The sequence below is a fragment of the Phaseolus vulgaris genome, chromosome 3, assembly GCF_051622355.1.
Source record: "Phaseolus vulgaris cultivar YP4 chromosome 3, ASM5162235v1, whole genome shotgun sequence".
Taxonomy (NCBI): Eukaryota; Viridiplantae; Streptophyta; class Magnoliopsida; order Fabales; family Fabaceae; genus Phaseolus; species Phaseolus vulgaris.
The window spans coordinates 42,793,959-42,814,941 of record NC_143500.1 but is presented as its reverse complement, the minus strand read 5'-3'; the positions used below and the strand labels follow the sequence as shown (position 1 = coordinate 42,814,941).

The 20,983-nt window shown below is 25.7% G+C and overlaps 1 protein-coding gene across 1 annotated transcript; it reads left to right on the top strand.

Annotated features, from left to right (window-relative positions):
* Nucleotides 1–11,839: 11,839 nt before the first annotated feature.
* LOC137805932 (myb-related protein 306) lies at nucleotides 11,840–13,479 on the top strand. Its single transcript, XM_068605807.2, has 3 exons — nucleotides 11,840–12,228; nucleotides 12,337–12,466; nucleotides 12,609–13,479. The coding sequence occupies exons 1-3, from the start codon at nucleotides 12,087–12,089 to the stop codon at nucleotides 13,267–13,269; spliced, it is 933 nt and encodes a 310-aa protein (XP_068461908.1). The 5' UTR covers nucleotides 11,840–12,086; the 3' UTR covers nucleotides 13,270–13,479.
* The last annotated feature ends 7,504 nt before the right edge of the window (nucleotides 13,480–20,983 follow it).

Here is a 20,983-nt window from a genome sequence, read left to right as displayed (position 1 = left end):
CGACACCCCTCGCCTTTCCAAATTGACCCTAGTAGCAAACTTATTTTCAAGCATCCTCCAAGCAGTAAGAACAACAGAAGGTACGACTTTGCATCTCCACAATCTACTGAAAGCCGGAGAAGAAACCACCTCGCGATCCTTCCTAACATGAATATAAGCAGAATTAACTGAAAACGTTTGAAGACCCCAACCTTCCAAACCCAACTATCCGCCTCTCCCGGGACCAACCTTGCTTTAAGTAAAATCTGAAACAACTGATCCTCCAAAGGTTTCTCCCAATCGAAAAAAGATCTTCGCTAGGCAAGCTGCCAAACCCAAACTCCATTAATCCAAGACCCAAGCTCAGCCACCATTGCTTCTTTGGCCGAACTTATAGAAAATAGTCTCGGAAAAACTCTCTTCAGCACGTCACAACCCAACCAATTGTCCTCCTAGAAAGAAATATCCTTTCCATCACCAACTTTCCACTTGACCCCATCTTCAAAACTTCTTCCCCAACCATTTGTAGGCTGACACTTCAAGTAACAACAATCATTTGTCATCACATGAAAAAATATATTATTAAAAAAAAAAAAATACAAAAATATGGGGACTAGACCAAAACTCATGTTAACAAAAACGATACATAGGTAGACTATACATATTAATAAAAAACTCTAGGAACAGACTAGATGGAAGCCTATTATACCAATGAAAGAATTCTCTATGAATAAATCCTAAATTAGCCAACTTATCAGCACACACATTCCTTTCACGAAAAATATGAGTAATCCTAAACCTGATTTTTCCAAAGTAATTAAGACAAGTATTTCATCGATTACGAAGCATCCAAGGAACATTTGTCATAACAGTAAACATAGCACAAACCAAGGCAGAGTCACATTCCAACCAGACATTAGTAAGACCCAACTTTTGAGCTTCCTCCCAAACATATATAACTTATTTTAGGAGTTATAGTTTATAAGTTATTTGAAATAACTTGTAATTGACTTAATTTTCTTCTGTTGTTGTCCCTTATGTTTTATTTCATTTTCTTATTATCTTTAACTTGTTTTTATCTATTATTACTTATTTCAAATTTATAGAGAAAATTGATTATTGTATCATTTTTAGTATTTATTGAGTTATTTTTTCAATTTTAGTGTAGTTCAAATTAAAATTATAAATTAAAGTAATTAAATTTTCATTGCGTGATATTACATGAAAATTTACGCACAATGCAAACTGCAAAAAAACAAATTCAATGTTGTTGCCTTTCATTGTATATAAGTGGGTGCAAACCTTAATCCTATGAGCCGGTTTTATGGGGTTGACTTAGGCTTAAAGTCCACTTCGTAATATGGTATCAGAGCCATTTCGAGCCTATCCTAGCGAGTATTTGTTGGGCCTATCGTGCCACCCGCTATCGGGCCGCTATCGGACCACCTATAATATATAGTCCCACGCACAAGTTGGCAGTCTCGGCGTGAGGGGGGTGTGTTGCCTTTCATTGTATATAAGTGGGTGCAAACCTCAACCTCATGAGCCGATTTTATGGGGTTGAGTTAGACTTAAAGTCCACTTCGTAATAAATGCAACAATAGTTTAGATTGAGAAATAAAAAAATTTAAATTTCTATAAATAGGTAAAAATTATATTTAAAAAAAGTGATTAAATTAATGGAATTTAATCCTTTATTTGAATTAAAATGTGAATAAATTCTTAAAATTCTGATAATATAATTTTATCATTCAATTCAGAATAATAACAAATATTTTAATTTGTAAATATTAAAAAAATATATATATCAAGATCATTAAACATTAATATGATTATATATATATATATATATATATATATATATATATATATATATACCGCATCCACTACAAGAAAATAATGAAATAAGAACCAATTTTTATAAACAAAAAATAATTAGTTGCTATAGTGATTAAATTAGAAACCATTTTAGACACTTAACAAATTTTGGTTTCTAAATTAGTTTCTATTATTGTTAAATGGTTTCTAAATTGGTGTCTAATTAGCAACTAATATTTTGTTACCAATTATTTAGATTCTAAATTTGGTAGCAAAAACCTTGGTTGCTAATTAGACACCAATTTAAAAACCATTTAACAATAATAGAAACTAATTTAGAAACTAAAATTTTTTTAGTCTCTACAAATTGGTTTCTATTTCATGATTTTCTTATAGTGGTCTTGCTATAAATGCAAAAAAAAACTTGTCTAAAAAATACAAAAATCTAATATTTCAAAAATATTTTTTATATATAGAGAAAAAATAGAACATTTTTAATGGTTGATTTTCAATAAAAATTTTAAGTATTAGATGTATTATTTACAAAATCTTGCACTATAGGTAATGAGTTCTTATACTATAACTCAATATCTTTAAAATAATAAAATACTATATTTTAACTTCTCTTCTATTAAAAAATGAAAAATCATTGATCCTAATAAAAACTTATATCTTACATGTTATGGAAGGACCTACCAAAAATAATGTAAGATCTTGTACAAAAAAATATTCTTATATATTATAATAAAATATATTTTATACAAGTAGTATTATAATAGTGTTAAAAATATTATTTTATTAAAAAAACACTTTATATTATTCATATATATTACACTAAAATGGTACAATTTATTTTGTTTATTATCAAAATGGACAAAAAAATTATTTATAACTTTAGATAAGTCAGGTCTGGTTGCCATGACTTCATTTAAAACAAGTTATGTTAGTGCAAGATGATTTCAGTTTGGATAAACCGTACACCAAAGTCATCAATGGTAGGATGACCGTGGTTCAAAATTTTAAGAATTCAAATCGTTTCTCAATTTTAAAAATTTGATTAGAGTTTAATTGAAGTCGTGCAAGGTGACACGACTTCAATGTTAAATAAAAATAACCAAAATTGTGCATGATTCTAATGAATTTAGTTGTTTTTATTTAACACTAAAGTCATGCCACCCTTGGATGCTTTCAATTTTTCTAAGGCATTGTGTTAGCTTTCTGTTAATATTTTGTCTAAGACATTATGTTAGCTTTCTGTTAATTTAAGGGATGTGAAATTTTTGTTTATGTCTGATCAAACGCACAAAGAGGACATGAGAGGAAGAATAGTTACCACAATATCATGCAAGCTGGTTAACTATGTGAAATGATCAACATAACCGTGTAATTGAAGGAATTCAATTTAACAGAAATTAATACCACACGGGTTTGATAAATTTAAGTTGACTAGCAATGTGACATGACTTCACACGAGTTTGATAATCCATCTGACGACAACCAATCAAAACATAATACCACAACCTGCTAATAGCAAATATTAGTGACAACGACGCTATCAAAGACATAGAAAAAGACCATCACATGACACAACATCTCATACATAGTTTCTTTTTGTTTATGTATTAAAAACAATTATTATTATCATCCATATTTAATGTAATTTATTTAATCTAATACTCTTCTTCTTATTTTAGTCTATTTAATCACATTTTTTAATCAATAAAATAATATAAACCAAAATATACATACTCATTAATGATGTAATAAATTTTATTAAATAATATTTAATCTAATTCATTAAAGTATTGTAAAATCAAGTGCTAACTAAATTTTTAATACACAAATTATTTACGTCATATATTATTTACACACAAATTTAAAATAAATTATTACTTATTTTAATTTATTAAACTATACAAATTACTAAAATAATAAAGCTAATACTTATTTTAACTTATCAAATTATCCACAGTCACTAAATTTACACAAAATTAAAATTATACCAGATTGACACGAGTTCGATTTTAAATAAAAATAATTGAAGTTGTTAGAGTCATAATTACTTTTATTCAACACTAAGATCATGTCAAACAAAAAGTACTCCAATTAACCTTAATCCACATTTTAATAAAAGTCCTACATGTCATACGTGACTTAAATTCTGTAATTTTTTAATTAAAGTGATTCTACAATGACAAAACTTTACTATATAATCTGAAATCATCTTACACTAATAATACTTCCTCCAAACGAAATTATTCCAACGAACACGACTTACCCAAACAAAAAAAATTCTACTTATTTTAATAATAAAGTAACAAAATCACACCATTCTAGTTAAAAAACATGTATTTTTACCATAATTTCAAAGGAAATTACAATAATTTTTTACGAATAACTTTACACAAGTACAGGTATTCTGTAGGAAAACTTTCACATTAAAAATTGACATGGATATGAAATATTTTCTACTGAAAGTATTTATATGAAAATTTGTGCCTAAATTTTTTGACAAGAAATATGCAGGTAATAAGTACTTTTGTAGCAGATGAGTAACGAACCTTAATCTGAAATTGTTGAAATTAATGAATCCAAACCCCATTGCCTGTTCCCCATCTCCAACTTCCCTGTAGATTTAGGTAGCTTCTAAAAAAATATCAAAAGTAATTTTTATTATTTAAACAAAATTTAATATTTATATTTATCACATAATCTCATTTTCACCATTATCAGATATTCATAATATAGACCGTACTAGCAAAAGTAGTGGTCAAAATTGGTTTTGTCGTCATGTCTTACAAAATATTGAATTGCTTTGAAGCATTAGCACCAATTGTTGATGCAGAATAGTCAATGGGAAGGAAACAGTTTCAAAAGTTTGAGGAACTCATTTCAGGTACCAGAATGGGACAACACAAGAATCGTAGTAACATTTCTTCATTTATTTACAAATTATTCCTAAAATTAATAAAGAAAATATGGTCTTGGAAATACTAAATGATTAATTAATCTACTCCCTGTATAACGTAAGTTAGACTAATTAGTTTCTAGAATTATGAAAATGATAAAAATATCCCTATATTTTAAATAATCATTCAAGTTGTTGGTGTCATTAACGTAATTAAAAATGCTACATTATAAAAACAAATAATAGCTAAAAATACAACCAAGTGGGATGAATTAATTGAAAAATTGACCCTTTAAAAATTTTAAAGATATTTTTTCTTAAAAGGGTTGATGACAAGAGTAATCAAGTAAACATTGAATGAACACCAAAAACTAAAAAACATTTAAGATAATGAGAGAAAATGAAATACAGAAAAACACAAAAATTGTATGTTAGTTCCATTATTCTCAAATATATATTTAAATAATACATATAATTTGAGCTAGATTTTTAACTAAATATCTTGACTTATCTAATTTAAAGAAACACCTATATAATTAGAATAAGAAAATATAATTCACTTATTGAAATACCTTCAAGAATATTTAAAAAAATAATGAAATACTCATTAATTATTAGTGCAAAGATATTAATAGAGATTACACAAGAATATCACCTTAAATGTGATAAATTTACAACATATCAACTTATAAACTTATAGCATAATCACTCTCCTTGATGAATCTTGAACATCCATTTTTCAATCTAAGATGTAAATTTATAGCACCTTCAAAATACATTATAAGAAAATCATGAAATAAAAACTAATTTTTAGAGACAAAAAATAATTAGTTACTATAATGACTAAATTAGAAACTAAAATTTTTTTGGTTTCTAAATTAGTTTCTATTATTGTTAAATGAGTTTTAAATTTGTGTCTAATTAGCAACCAAGATTTTTTGCTACCAATTATTTAGATCTAAATTTGGTAGCAAAAACCTTGATTGTTAATTAGACACTAATTTAAAAACCATTTAACAACAATAGAAACTAATTTATAAACCAATTTTTTTTTATTCTCTAAAATGATATATAATTTAATCATTATAGCAACTAATTATTTTTTATCTCTAAAAACAGGTTTTTATTTCATGATTTTCTTGTAATATATTTTATATTATATTAATATTATCATTACATATTATTAGTATATTAAATAATTATAATAATAAAAATAAAATAAATATAATTATATTAATAAAATAATTATTAATCGATTGTTAATTTGTAATAATATATTTATATTTCGCGACCAATTTAATTTCAGTCTCATAAATTAGTGGTTGAAACCAAATTCAATCGCTGAATTATAAGAATTTAACAATAAAAATAAGATCACTAATTTATAGTGATATATTTATATTTAATGACTAATTTGATTTTGATTAAACCAATGTAAATTAACGACAAAAATTAAATTTAATTGCTGATTTGTTAAGATTTAATAACGGAAATTAAATTAATTATTAATTTATAATAATATATTTATATTTAACGATTAATTTAATTTTGATCATTAAATTAATATAAATTAATGATAAAAATCAAATCAATAGTTAATTTGCAGTTATAAAATAAATCACTTTCTGGATCAATTTAGTTTGATCGGTGAGAAAGTTATGACTAAATAATATTTTTTAGTATTGTATGAATTGTTGAATTTGCATAAAGCAATTGTTTTTGGGTGATAAAAACAATGATGTGACGGAGGAAAGGCAATGAATACACCATTAATTAAAAGGAACGTGGGATTGGGTTATGGTATAATGTGAGAGACACTAGTGCATGAGCTGTTTTAGTATCATTCTCTTAAAATCGGTCCCCTACACTAACAATTATATTAAAAACATTTCATTCCTATAACTCCAAATTTCTACCTCAATACATTCCAACTATTGAAATAGCTATTTCATTATATTTTATTATTGTTGCCTCATCAAAACGAAAGCAAAGTTTAAATCAAACTCAGCCATCAAAACTTCATTTTTCACCCAATCCATTGCCACTCCAAGATCTTAATCATCTTTTTTTTTTTTTTTTAAAGTTAAAACAATAAAACTAACTAACTAACTTATGTTTTTAATCATTATCGGTTACACCAAAATGTACTTTTCAATCTTTATCACTAAAAAAAACTCATTAAAAAAAATTAATTTTAAAAACCAAAATAATTATATTAGAGATATTTTATAAACTAAATAAACTTTTTATATCTAAATTAGTTTTTATTATTAATTAAAATTTATAAAATGATTTTTAAATTGGTATTTAACCATTAGCTACCAAAGTTTTAACTACTAACTATTTTATATTTTAAATTAGTCTCTATTACTCTTTTAGAAACTAATTCAAAATCTAAAATATTAGTAATTAAAACTTAAATAATTAATTTAAATATAAATTTATAAATTATTTTATAAATTTGTATTAATAATAAAAATTACTTTAAATATAAATAATTTTTTAATTTCTACATTACTATCTAATTTAGTTAATATAGTAATTAATTATTTTTATTTCTAAATTTATTTAGTATTTAATAATTTTCTTCTAATATATTTTCTATCACAAATTATGGAATATGGCTAGTATTTTTCAACCGTCAAAATTTTAACTATTTTAGTGGTTTCTAATTCAGATAAAAAGAACGGACTAAAAATAAAAAGAATAGATTGTTTGGATTAAGAGAAAAAAAGAAAAAAATGAAAAAAATATAATTGATTTGGTAAAATACTTTTTATAAATTAATACATTTAGAAAGTAATTAATAAAATAATTTTTTAAATTATAAATTAAAGTTAAAATAATTTTTAAGTGAAAATAAAAAGTGTTACAAAATTTAATAAATAAAAAAATATTTTTAAATAAATAAATTAATTACTTTAAAATCATTAAAACTTAACTTCGTTTATTTTATTTATCACTTAAATATTTTTATTTTAAGTATTTATAACAAATATAATTATAAATAAAATGTTAACATTTATAATTGATTATAGTTTTTTTATAATATTTTTTTTCAGTACTTTTCATTTTTTGTATAGTAAATACATGATTTTCTATTGTTTGAAACAAATAGACTCTCTAATAAACATATTGTCTAGTTCACGAAATTATTTAGATTTTAAAATATTTTATCTAATATAGAATGTAAATTGAATATCAGAAAATAAAATCTTAAATATAGGTATCAAATGTAAATAAATCTTAATTTTGCTTTATTTTGTGTGATAATTTTTAAACTATTTTAGATTTAATTGGTATTTTATTTTCAATAACATCATTCTATTCTTGATATCAAATTTTAAAATAAAATATAATTAATAAAATATATTTTTAAAATGAAATTAGTATAATTAAATACTACTAATTAGCTTTCTTTATTTAGTGGGAAACATTTTCTCATAATATAAATTATTTTCTTAAGTATGAATACAATTTGTATATTCAAAAGTGTTTATTTATTAAAAAATTTAAATATAATATATTTATAATTTTATAATATTTATTTATCATGATTAATTATATAGAATACACAAGCTCAAGTACAAATTCCAATAAGGTGTAACATTCATGAACAGTGAGTTTCAAAATCAGTTCTAGGTAATCTATTTTCACTTAATTGCCCAATATAACTATCCACCCACTTCATGATCAATCATACATCACGAGGTCAATCGTTAATTTACATCGAAAGCTATTTTTCTATATTAAAGCAAATAATTATAAAAGGAAAAAAAATGCAAAAAATATAAATTAATTGATATTAGTTGTCGAAACGAGAGGGAAAATTTGTTGGTTTTTTTCATACTGACAGTTATGCAAGTAATTAATTTTTTAAAAAGGAGGAACTTACTACTACTAACTATTAAATTAATTATAGTTAAAGATCGTCAACTATACATTTAAATTACTTAAGGGTAATTTTTTTTTTCTAAAATAAGGTGTCGCATTAGTTTTTACCTAAGTCATACTTATGTTAATAATATTGACCATAATTTGAAAAATAATTGTTAATAATTAAATTCAATACTTTGCTTCCACGCATTTTTGTTTTTTCTGATAAAAAAAATCCAATAAGATTAAGAAATATTATCTTTGTTTTTAAAAGTAAAAAAAATTATATTTGTTCTATAAAGGTCAACAAAGATCATCATTGTTTCTTTAAAGATCAACAAAAATGATATTTGTTCTTTAAATATCACTGTATTATTCTATAGGTTTACATTTTACTACATTCACACTCACGATAATGTAACATATACCACTATAAAGAATTGTCCAATATAAAAGTGTCATGTGTATATATCTAAATTTTCTTTATCATTTTATAAAAAACAAATTGTACACATGAAAAACACATGAAATAATATATAACACAAATAATATATATATATATTTTGATACAATTAGTCATACTTACTAATATAACACATATAATGTGATTAGTCAAACTCAGGGATGCAAGCACAAACGGTGCGATTCATAGTATGAGTACAAATGGTACAATTGGTCAGACTCACTCGTATTAGCACAAATGATATAATTGGTCACTCATTATTTGATTCAAGTGCATTAATTAAAATTATTTGTGTAGTAACTAGTAAGAATAGTTGAGCTTTTCAAATCCCACTCATTTATATTCTAAAGGTTTCACTTTTCTCAGCCACAGTCAACTATAAAGTAAAACTTACGGTACACACACAATCTGATTCACTATTTGATTCAAGTGCATCAATTTAAATCATCCTCGTAGTGACTAATAAAGATAAATGAGTTTATCAAATTTCACTCAATTAAATCCCCAAAGTCCAAAATTCAACTACATTTAATTTAAATATGCACTCTCTCAAGATAGTGCAATGTCAAGCGTAAGATAAACTAGGAATATCCTTTTTAAGTCAAAGGAAATATCAATCAAACAAAATAATGAGATTAAGAACACCCACTTGACATTAGACATAAGAAAAAAAAATGGAAAGTTCCTTACCCATGTAAATTTATACACCAATCAAACCGAATAATGATAGGGACAAACAAAACAATGAGGTTAAGGTCACCTTAATCAACAAGAAGAATATAATAGTTGTTATATAATAATAGTTTTTTTTCCTTACTTGATTGCTCTTGAAGATTGATGTATTGATATTTTCTCACTTTTTATTTTGATGTTTATCTTATAAAAGTGTGTGTAACTATCTTACAACTCTTATTTATAGTGTAACTTGTAATGATTACACTTCTCTCAATTTGAATTCAAGTTTTTGTATTTTGATCCCAATTGAATTAAGATTTCAATGATTAGTTTGTAAAAGACAAATCTTCTAGTTGATTGGTAAAAGATAATTTAGTACATTACACATAGAGGGTTTTTAAGGAAGTAGAAGGAATAAGTTTATCCTTACATTAAAGTCATATCATGAAGAACAAGAAATTTTTTTCTTATCCTAATAACTGAATCTCATAAGAAAAATCCTTAATTATATTCCATCTTATTATTCTTCGATTACTCTTATGATATTAATTTTGTTATTAGACAATAAGTTAAGACTCTCGACAATCTTATTATATTCTAATATTTAGATAAGTTACTTACTTTATATGATAAATGGAAATATTAATTTAATAATTTGTAATAATAACAATAATTATGATAATAATAATTACTATTATGATAATAAATATAATAATATTATCAATTTTCTTATTAATAATAATTTATGATAATAATATTATTAATAATTTTATTTTATATTAATATATATAAAATGAAAATATTAATTTATTAATTTGATGTAGTAATAATAAAAATTATAATAATAGTAATAATTATAATAATAATAACTATAATAATATTATTATTAAAAGTAATTATCATAATCACTACAAGAAAATCATGAAATAGAAACCAATTTTTAGATACCAAAATAATTAGTTACAATAGGAACTAAAATAGAGACCATTTTAGAAACTAAAAAAAAAATAGTTTATAAATTAGTTTATATTATTTTCCATTATTGTTAAATAGTTTCTAAATTGGTATCTAATTAGCAACTAAGGTTTTAACTACCAATTATTTAGTTTTTAAATTTGGTAGCAAAAACCTTGGTTGCTAATTAGATACCAATTTATAAACTATTTAACAATAATAGAAAATAATAGAAATTAATTTAGAAACCAAATTTCATTTTAGTTTCTAAAATGGTCTCTAATTTAGTTACTATTGCAACTAATTATTTTGGTTTCTACAAATTGGTTTCTATTTCATGGTTTTCTTGTAGTGAATGATATTAATAATTTTCTTATTATTAATAATAATTTATGATAATAATATTATTAATAATCTTATTTTATATTAGTATATATTAAATGAGAATATTAATTTAAGAATTTGATGTAATAATAATGAAGATAATAATAATAATAATAGTTTTATTTTATATTAATATATATTAAAATATTATTAATACTAATATTAGTATTATTAATAATATTTATTATTAATTTTATTAACAACATTATTAATATTATTTATAAAATTATTAATAATAAATTTATTATTAATGTTATTATATTTATTGTTAATATTATTATTGTGATTGTTAATATTACTTATAATATTATTATCATTATAAGAATAATAAAAATTATGGTAAAAATGGTTTTTAAATATAGTGGTTATGGATATTATATGTGTATTTATAGGAGTTGGATTGAATTTTTTTATTGTAGTAAAATGTTAATAATAATAATAATAATAATAATAATAATAATAATAAAATATTAATAAATAAGTAATAAATAATAATATTAGTGTTACTTAGCCACGGACGTATGTGAAATAATCAAATCAATATATTTGTCATAAGTTAACTTTTGAAATTCAGACAATTTCGTCATCCAAAAATTGGAATATTCTACATGTACAAAAGAGAATTTATACATATACGTCGGTTATGGAGAAATGTATTTACTTTAAAAATACTTTATACCTACATACAAAGCATTAACTATATCTTGCTACCGTATCCTAAGCATTAATTATACCTTGTTATTATATCTTAAGCATGGTTACCTTGTCTGAAGAAATTTTGCAGTCGCAGCCACTAATATAGCTGCCTTTGTCTATATATATATATACGTACCTGGCAAGGCAATCCCAGTTTGGGTATTAATTCTTGTTTCGCATTCAATTCCAAAGAGGAATTGAGCAAGGGTATGTACATGTAGAATCTATAAAGCATAGATCAATCTTTGGAGTTCATGAAGAAGAAGAATCAAGAGAAAGATAAGGGTTATTAGTTAGCAAGGTAGATTAATTATTTTCTTTAGTTTCATATATATGTGTGAAATGGGGAGGTCATCTTGCTGTGACAAAATTGAAATTAAGAAAGGACCTTGGACTCCAGAGGAGGATATCATGTTGGTGTCTTACATTCAAGAACATGGACCAGGAAATTGGAGATCAGTTCCCACCAACTCAGGTAATTTTCAGCATCAACTCCTTTCTGTTTATTTATTTTCTGTGCTTTATATCACTTTTCAAACCCCATTCACAAACACTACTAACTTCATTTATCATTTTTTTAAAGGTTTAATAAGATGCAGTAAGAGCTGCAGGCTTAGATGGACTAATTATCTTCGACCTGGTATCAAACGAGGTAATTTCACCGAGCATGAGGAGAAGATCATAGTCCACCTTCAAGCCCTTTTGGGCAACAGGTATACCCAGTTGCAATCCTCATCTTCCTACCTACTTATATTAACTTTGATTTGCTTTCATCAATTAATGTTTTGCCTCTTAAAAAAAGAAAAGTCAAAAACGAGCTCAATGTATAAGATTATGTAATGGTAATGGTTGCAGATGGGCTGCTATAGCTTCATACCTTCCAGAAAGAACAGACAACGACATAAAAAATTATTGGAATACCCATTTGAAGAAGAAGCTGAAACTAAGTGATCAAAGTGGGAATGAAGAGGGTGTGGAACAAGAGAGACATTCTTCTTCTTCACATCCAAAGGGTCAGTGGGAGAGAAGATTACAAACAGATATCCAAACGGCCAAGCAAGCCTTGTGTGATGCTTTGTCCCTTCACACCACACCAGCAACACATGCTGTGCCTGAAACCATTCCTTCTTCAACTTCTCATCCACCCTACAGCCAGGCCTCATCTTCATATGCATCAAGCTATGAAAACATTTCCCGGTTGATGGAAAACTGGATGAAAACTCCAAGCTCAAACGAAACAAATTCTCTGGGGGGGTTTTCCTTCAGTAACACGGTGAATAATACACCAAGATGCAGTTCTAGTGAGGGAGCACATAGCACCACTAATACCACGTGTGCACAAGATAATGTTTTTGACTTGTTCACCTTCAGCTCCTCCACAAACTATGGTTCTCCATCTCAGACTCAAGTGCCTCTTACGATGATAGAGAATTGGCTTTTTGAGGATGGGTCTTCTCAGTCTCAGGGAGATCTGATGAGCATGTCACTGGAAGAAAGTACTTTAGGTTTGTTTTAGAATTTGTTGCTACGCAATAGGGTCGTGCCTCTTTCTTTATGGTTAAGTCCTCTTTCAAGCTTTTTCAAGAGCTCTTTTCGTACGAGAAGATAATCATTACCCTCCCTCTCCACAAACAAGAATTGTACATTACAAGTACATCTGTATCCTTTCTCAATTTCCTACGTTCTTACCAATTAATAAGAGTTTAATGTCGTTTGCTGTCCTGAATTCATGGGTTGCAATTCATCTAGGGTTACAATGAATTTCAGCATTGTCACATATCATTATCTACCAATAAAAACCAGCTAGATCACTGAAATTTATCCAATTTAATTTTCATAGAACAATTTAATGCTTCAGTACAGTTCAACTTAAAAATGTTAGGTATGCATTTGACTGGCTCATTTTTGTAATAAATACATCTTTAGTTGAGTTTTACGAAAGAATAAGAAACCTATTTCACCCTAAGATTAGTGTAATCCAAATCAGCACATCAGAATAAAATCCAGTGAATGGATAAACTAGAATTTATATCTAATGCAATGCATTTTAGGTTATTTTGTTAAGTTACTACTGTTTGGAAGTTATGAGAGGTATTTTTTTTTTATCTTCAAATATTTTTATTAGTTTAATTTTTTCATTGCCCGAGAAAAAAAATAATTCTAATGAGAACTTTTAGATACTGTGAAAAAATATAATAAAGAAGCAACAATATTTAAATAAAAATAGAAGTTAAGTAGCATTATTGTTTAACTAAGGATTGGGATACCTGAAGTATCCTTAATTTACTTAATTCGTTGCTGATAAAAAAAAACATTATTGCTTAACAGTGGTCATAATTTGAGCTCTGCTAACTGGTGTAAAGGGTGCTTGTTAAAAGTTAATAAATTAACCTTTTTAGTTTATTGAAGATTAGTTTAGGGTCGCACTGAAATTCACGGGAAAGTAAACTGTTCCTCTTTATTTCTCATCACAATAAAAATGTTCACAATGATGTACTTTATTTCTAGCACGTTGAGTATTTGATACTGGTTTTGGTGAGGACTCTTAAGTAAGGTTGTTTGAATTTTGAAGATGAATTTGACAGAAGGGAAAATGATGGATTTAGAAAGAAAGATGATGGATTTACAAAGGTAGTTGAGAGAAAGAGAGTAGAAGAAAAAGGAATATTTTTCAGAGTTTATGAATGATGTGATGTGATGAGTATGATTGATAAATTTATTTTTTTAATTGATGAAATTGTAAGATTATAATTTTTCTTCTGATTTAAAATAAGGTGTTAACCACAAACATTAAAAAATATACACTTCACAAACCACTATAGTAATATTTTAATCATATTTAATTTATTTTTTCATTTTAAATATTATAATATTATTATAATGGTGTTAAGTGTATGTATTAATCAATTAAAAGCAAGTGATTTTTCTTTGATTGAATAGTGTTTTGTTTTTTTGTTGTTGGTAGGGTATGTTGTATTTGTTTAGAAATTAAGGATTTTTAATAATGATACCAGGTTGAACCACAAATAATAATGATATGATTTGTAAATAAAAAAAATTGTAAATTCCGTAAAACTTAATAAAAATAAATCAAAATTGGTTTAAAAATTAAACACCTAATTAATATTAAAATAACCATGATAATAAAATATAGTAAAAAAAGAATTAAATTACAATAATTAAGTCATAGAAAAAACAATTATATGATGACATGTAGTTAAAGTTGTAGTATTCTTTGACATTTAACATTTAAAGTAGTAGTATTCTTGAAGATTAGTGAACTGAAAAAACTACAAATTATTTAACACTATCAATATATTTAAAAATGTATAAAAAAATCCATAAATTAAATTAATATTATTAAAATTTAATATATTTATTTTGATTTTGATTTTGATTATTATTTTAATTTTATTATTATTATTTTATAATTTCATTATTCTTATTATTATAATTACTATTTATGAGTTTATTGTTATTTTATAAATTTATTTTTATTATTATTACCAATTTTGTATTTTTAATTTTATTATTATCATCACTATTATATAAACTTATATACATATATTATATTATTATTACTATTTAAAATATTATTATATTATAATTGATTATATTTATCATATATATATATATATATATATATATATAACATAATGGATTTTTCCTTCATATTTAAGAGGATAATGGGGTTGTTTGGTAAGGATAATTTAATATTTTTATTATACGAGATATAAGTGACTTTCTTTTTCTTTTTCTTTTTTTAAACATGTAAGTAAGGATGTAAAATATATGCTTTTACTCTTTTCTCTATTTTTTAATAATAAATAAATAAAATAAATTTGACCATTTAAGGAATAATATAATTCTTATAAAAAAAGACCATTCATAAAAATCCCACATCCCATAAATAGGGAGGGGAGTTAGGACATCCACAAAACTGAAAAAAATAATAAATCCAGTATTACCTTAGTCATGTGCCTACCACTTCATCCAAACACAAATCTTTCATTGTGAATAATTTTAACACTTTATGATCTCCAACCCTTATATCAAATTCTCTATCCTTTCCATCTCTTACTCTAACTAACACTATTAACATAAATTTTATCCATCTATTCTTATTATGATATATATATGTCTTCAAGAGTTAAAGAATATGAGAGAGATATTTCTGTGGACTAACTATTCTCCTTATATTTTAAAAGAACATTCTTTTATTCAATTTGATAAGTTTTTCATAAAACACTACAAATATACTTTAAAATTTTAACCCATTTTAGTTTTTCTATTATTCAATTTATTTATTCTGGTCAAACTTTTTTCCGGTGGTTCATTATTACAATTTTTTTATATTTACCTTTATCTTTATCAAAATAGGCTATCTATTTTTTATGTTGAGAAATTTAATATTAAAAAATATGAAAAAAAGAAAAGTATACAAGTAGCCCTAAAACAAATACTTTTTTTTAAAACTAATAATATTTTCACATATATAATTTTTCATAGCCAAATTCTCTCTCCATACTTTTTTTCTCCCACAGAAATAATGTTTGAATGAAACATCAAGAAAGGAAAATACAAGTATCACACATAAAAAATACTATATGTTCGTGTTAGGGAGATGAAACCTAGAAAATTATTGAATAATTTCATCTTCTTCCTTCCTTTGGGCAGGTTGTTAGAGCTTCACTATTATCCTTTTGGTCTCGATGCTACTCCTTCAGGTCTCGGTCTTTCAGTCTCAGGTAAATGCCAAATGGGAGAGGTACTTGCAAAAAGGCACTCCGACGCTCAAGTCAATAAAAGGAGTATTCGGCACTGGGGGTGTACAGTGATAATGACATACCTTATTCTTGGAATGTGCGTTATTTACATTATTTTAGTGAGCTTATCTTATTGGGCCGGATTAGTGGAATGTATCACACTTAGGAACGTATTACTTAATTCTTAATGGTAGTTTAACTTTATTCACTTTAATTTGAACGTTAATGGATAGGTATGTCGGTCGACCTACACAACCATACAGGTTTCGGTCAACTCGGTCAAAAGAACCGAATCATGATAATAACCGCTCGATCCATACGAGTACACTATACATGATAATTTAATAACCGATTATCACTAACACCGTAAACAAGCACTATCACTTTGGAAAAAAAAATATCAAATTTCCACCAAACTCATAAAGTGTATTAGTTAGAATTAAGAAAAAGTAGGAGGATGCAGGAGTGAAGTATGAATTTGCCTTTTCCATATATACCACTCATATTAAAACCGCAGAAAAAATTAAATATGAGGAAAAGGAGGTTTGTTTTGTTATGGAATTGTGTGTTTGAAAGTATAGGTGGATTAAAATGGTTAAATGATGAGTTGGAAAAGAAAAGTTGAAATGAAATGAGAGTGGGAGGTGTGTTGCCACGCTGTTCTTGCTTCCACCACTCTTACGAATAGTTAAGAAAGCAGCACCAATCCCTATCAACTTCCTTCTTCCACCACTACCGACAACGCACAATCTTCTTCACTTCACTCTGTTTCCTAGTGAGTTGCGTCCACGAGGGAGCATGCAACTCGCTTCTCATTAATTTACTCTCCCAACTTCTCCATCAAATTTATATGTAATTACCCGAATGTTGACAGTGACCTAAAACATGGAGATATTCAACCTAACTGTGTTTTTTTTAAATAATAATACTTAGAGCTATCATATGAGAAAATACAGACACTTGAACACTATAGTGGAATGACTTAAAAACATTTTCAGCTTTGTTGAAAAAGCTAATAATTGTTGCGTGAAAACGGACACACTATTCACACAATGCAATAAACAAACCCATAACAGAAACAGAGCCAAACAATAACAATGGGAACCCAACCCAGCATGTTTACCTCTCTCTCTTACTTTTTCTGCATTTGGCGCTTCAATCATCTCTATCACTCAGAAGCTCTGAGTTAACTCACTATTCGTCTACAATGGAGAATCTGATACAGCTGGTAGGCAATCACGGCGAGGACATGAATAGTTATTCTACTGCAATATTTTTATTTGACTTTTTTTCATGTTAAAAGTTGTCATTCGAATTCTGCCATGTGTTTTTCAAATCTGCATTAGTTCACGCAAATCAATGTTTTCTCTATTAAATCTTTTTATCTATACTAATTTTCGCTTTTCAGCGATGATTTTTCGTGCTTTGTGGAGCCCTTTGGCCGATTAATATGATAATCTCATTGCTTATTTCTAAATTCGGATGGAGATGTATTTTGATAAAACATTAAGGATGTATTTATCCAGTCACACTTGTCTAGCTAAATTAAGATTTTAAATTGTTGTAGCAGTTTCATTGCAGTCATGTTTTAATGTTTATTGAAAAACATGATTATATTAGTAAACTTATTTCAATGAAAAATATCTACATAGGATATCTATTTCAATGAAAAATATCTTAATTTTTATTTTCAATCATATTCAAGGTCTTCATATCACCAAATCACATTAACAAGGGTGAAGTCTACTCAAGTTGGATACAAAAATAGATGTCAAACATTGTGTCCACAATGGAGACCTTTAACTCACACTAAAAATTATTAAAATAATAATAATAAGTTAGCATCTAGAATGAGGACACAAAGTAGATACAATAAAAAAAAGTGACAGAATAATATTGAGTCTAGAATCTGAACACAAAGTGGATGCAAGTTAAAAATTATTAAAATAATAATAATAAGTTGACGTCTAAAATGTGGATACAAAGTATGTCCAATAAAAAAATAAGTTATAGAATGATATTGCGTCGAGAATGGAAACACAAAGTGAATGCAAATTAATATTTTATTAAATTTAGCGTAGGTCTAACCGACATTAATATTTGTTTCCCAGGTAGTGTCCCCAATGATGACAATTTACTCACATTTGCTTTCTCACGTAGTGTCCCCAATGGCGACGCTAAGTTTAATTATTGTTGGAAATCCCACATCGACTAGATATTAGGACATTTCATAGTATATAAGTGGGTATAAACCTCACCTTATAAGTTGGTTTAATGAGGTTGAGTTAGGTTTAAAGTCAATTTCTTAATATGGTATCAAAGTCATTTTAAACCTATTCTAGCAATTGTTTGTTGGGCTTATCAGATCATCTGCTATCGGTTCGTTATCGGACCACCCATAATATATAGTCTCGGCGTGAGTATATAAGTGGGTGAAAATACCAAAGTACACTTTTTAATAATTATTTAATTTTATAGCCATTTTAGTGCCCCCTAAACCTACGCTATAGTTAAATAATATATTTTTCTTTATGTAGGCTTAGCCAACACTTTCTTGTAAATTTGTGTCCCATTGGAGGTCGTCTCTAATGCATAGCAACCAAAATATTAGCTTCCATTTCTATTGAGAAGCTAAGCCCACACTAATCCCATGTAGAGTCTCTTTTTTACTCTTTGCGTCGCTCTTTTGGGGACTCTACCATCATTATTTCTTGTAGTGTCATATTAAGATACTTTACTTCTTATAAAAATATAAGTAATTTCGTATTGATTCATATATAAAAAAAATAAGTGATTTCGTATTTATTTATAAAAGTCAAAGTTCCATTTTCTAAAGTTAAAAGTTACATGGTGTTATTGTCAAGATGAGTTCAGATGATTTTTTTTGAGGTGGGGAAGACTTCCCTCCCAACAATGATTTGAAGTGATCGGTCACTGTGTAATATTGTGACAGAAAGTTGAGGAAGAACTTGTTGAGGTGCAAATTTTGCCTAATTGCCTAATTGGATCATAGGGAGCCAAAAAAATCACTTCTTAAGCTTTAGGATGACTTGGGTCAAAGAAAGTGTAAATTAAGTTTGGGGGGTCTGGATAGGAGAATTGTGGAAACACAAGTTTTCAAAAGTGAAAGGATTGATCCCATTGAAATCTTTGTTGTGTCGAAGACTTGGTCATGGGTTGTGTCTACTCAAGTTTTAGTTTCATACTTGGATGAGGATGACAACTTTAATAAGTATTACATATTATTTGTTATTAGTAATAATTGTAACATATTATATTGATGACTTTATCTTTGTATATATATAGGTGTTCAAATATGACACTTGTATGAAAAATCTTCTGTTTGATATGTTATTTTGTAATATAATAATGTAAATTTTGAGATTGATAGTGTGGAATTACTTATAATATTATTTTTTTTATCTTCTTATAAAATATCACAATTACTTTATAAGTTTGAGCTATATAAATATAATTTATTTATTCATATATATATATATATATATATATATCAAAATTTTCAATATTCAAATCAATTTTTTTTTCTATATTAGATACATATAAATATTATTAAATTAATTATACTTTATATATAATTGATTGTGTTAGAAGCTATATTTTGAATTGATTATCTAAGTAGTAATTACATTGTTAACATATGATTAGTAATATAAAATATAAAATATAAAATAATTAATTTAATATTTAATTATATTATCATTTTCATTTTATATAATTGGATAACACGATGATTATTTTATAAAAGAGTTTCTGAGCTTAAATTGATTCAATATTAGTATAAGATATATTTTTCAATTATTCAAACACACAATTAAAGTATTTTTTAATATAACAAATAATAATACTTTTTTATTATAAATTAAACTTTAAATATAATTCAACATCATAATACATTCAGTTATATATTAGTGAAAAGTAAACTTTAAATCTGAGTCAACTTAATTAAATTGATTTATAAAATAAAATTCGTATTCATTTATATACTATAAATTATTATTAATATATATTATAAAATATTATTATTTTAAGTCGATATGAGATTTACATCCTTAACCACAGTTAGAAGAAGAGCTCTCACTGATTATATATTATTATGAAATGTTATTAATATATTAGGAAATCTCATTATTTTAGTTCACATGATATTCACATTTTTTTAATCAATATTTGAAGAAGAAGAGTTTCGGTGATTATAACTTTTCATGTAGAATATTATGCTTAATAATATGAAAAGTTGCAATACCCTTCTATTAGTGTTATTTGTAAGACTTTTAAATCAGTGGCTGTAGATTAAAGTAGGGAATGATGATAATAATAATAAGTTGTAAAGAATAAAATGAATATTAAATAGATCTTTTCATGCATTGATTAGAGTAGCCAAAGCTTTAATGCAAAATTATAAGGAAAGGTTGGGAAGGTAATTGTGTGTGTATGAAGTAAATC

Coding starts and splice junctions, on each gene's coding strand:
- LOC137805932 (XM_068605807.2), top strand. CDS start 12,087: ATGTGTGAAATGGGGAGGTCATCTTGCTGTGACAAAATTGAAATTAAG. Junction 12,229..12,336: donor ATCAGTTCCCACCAACTCAG/GTAATTTTCAGC, acceptor ATTTTTTTAAAG/GTTTAATAAGATGCAGTAAG. Junction 12,467..12,608: donor CAAGCCCTTTTGGGCAACAG/GTATACCCAGTT, acceptor TAATGGTTGCAG/ATGGGCTGCTATAGCTTCAT.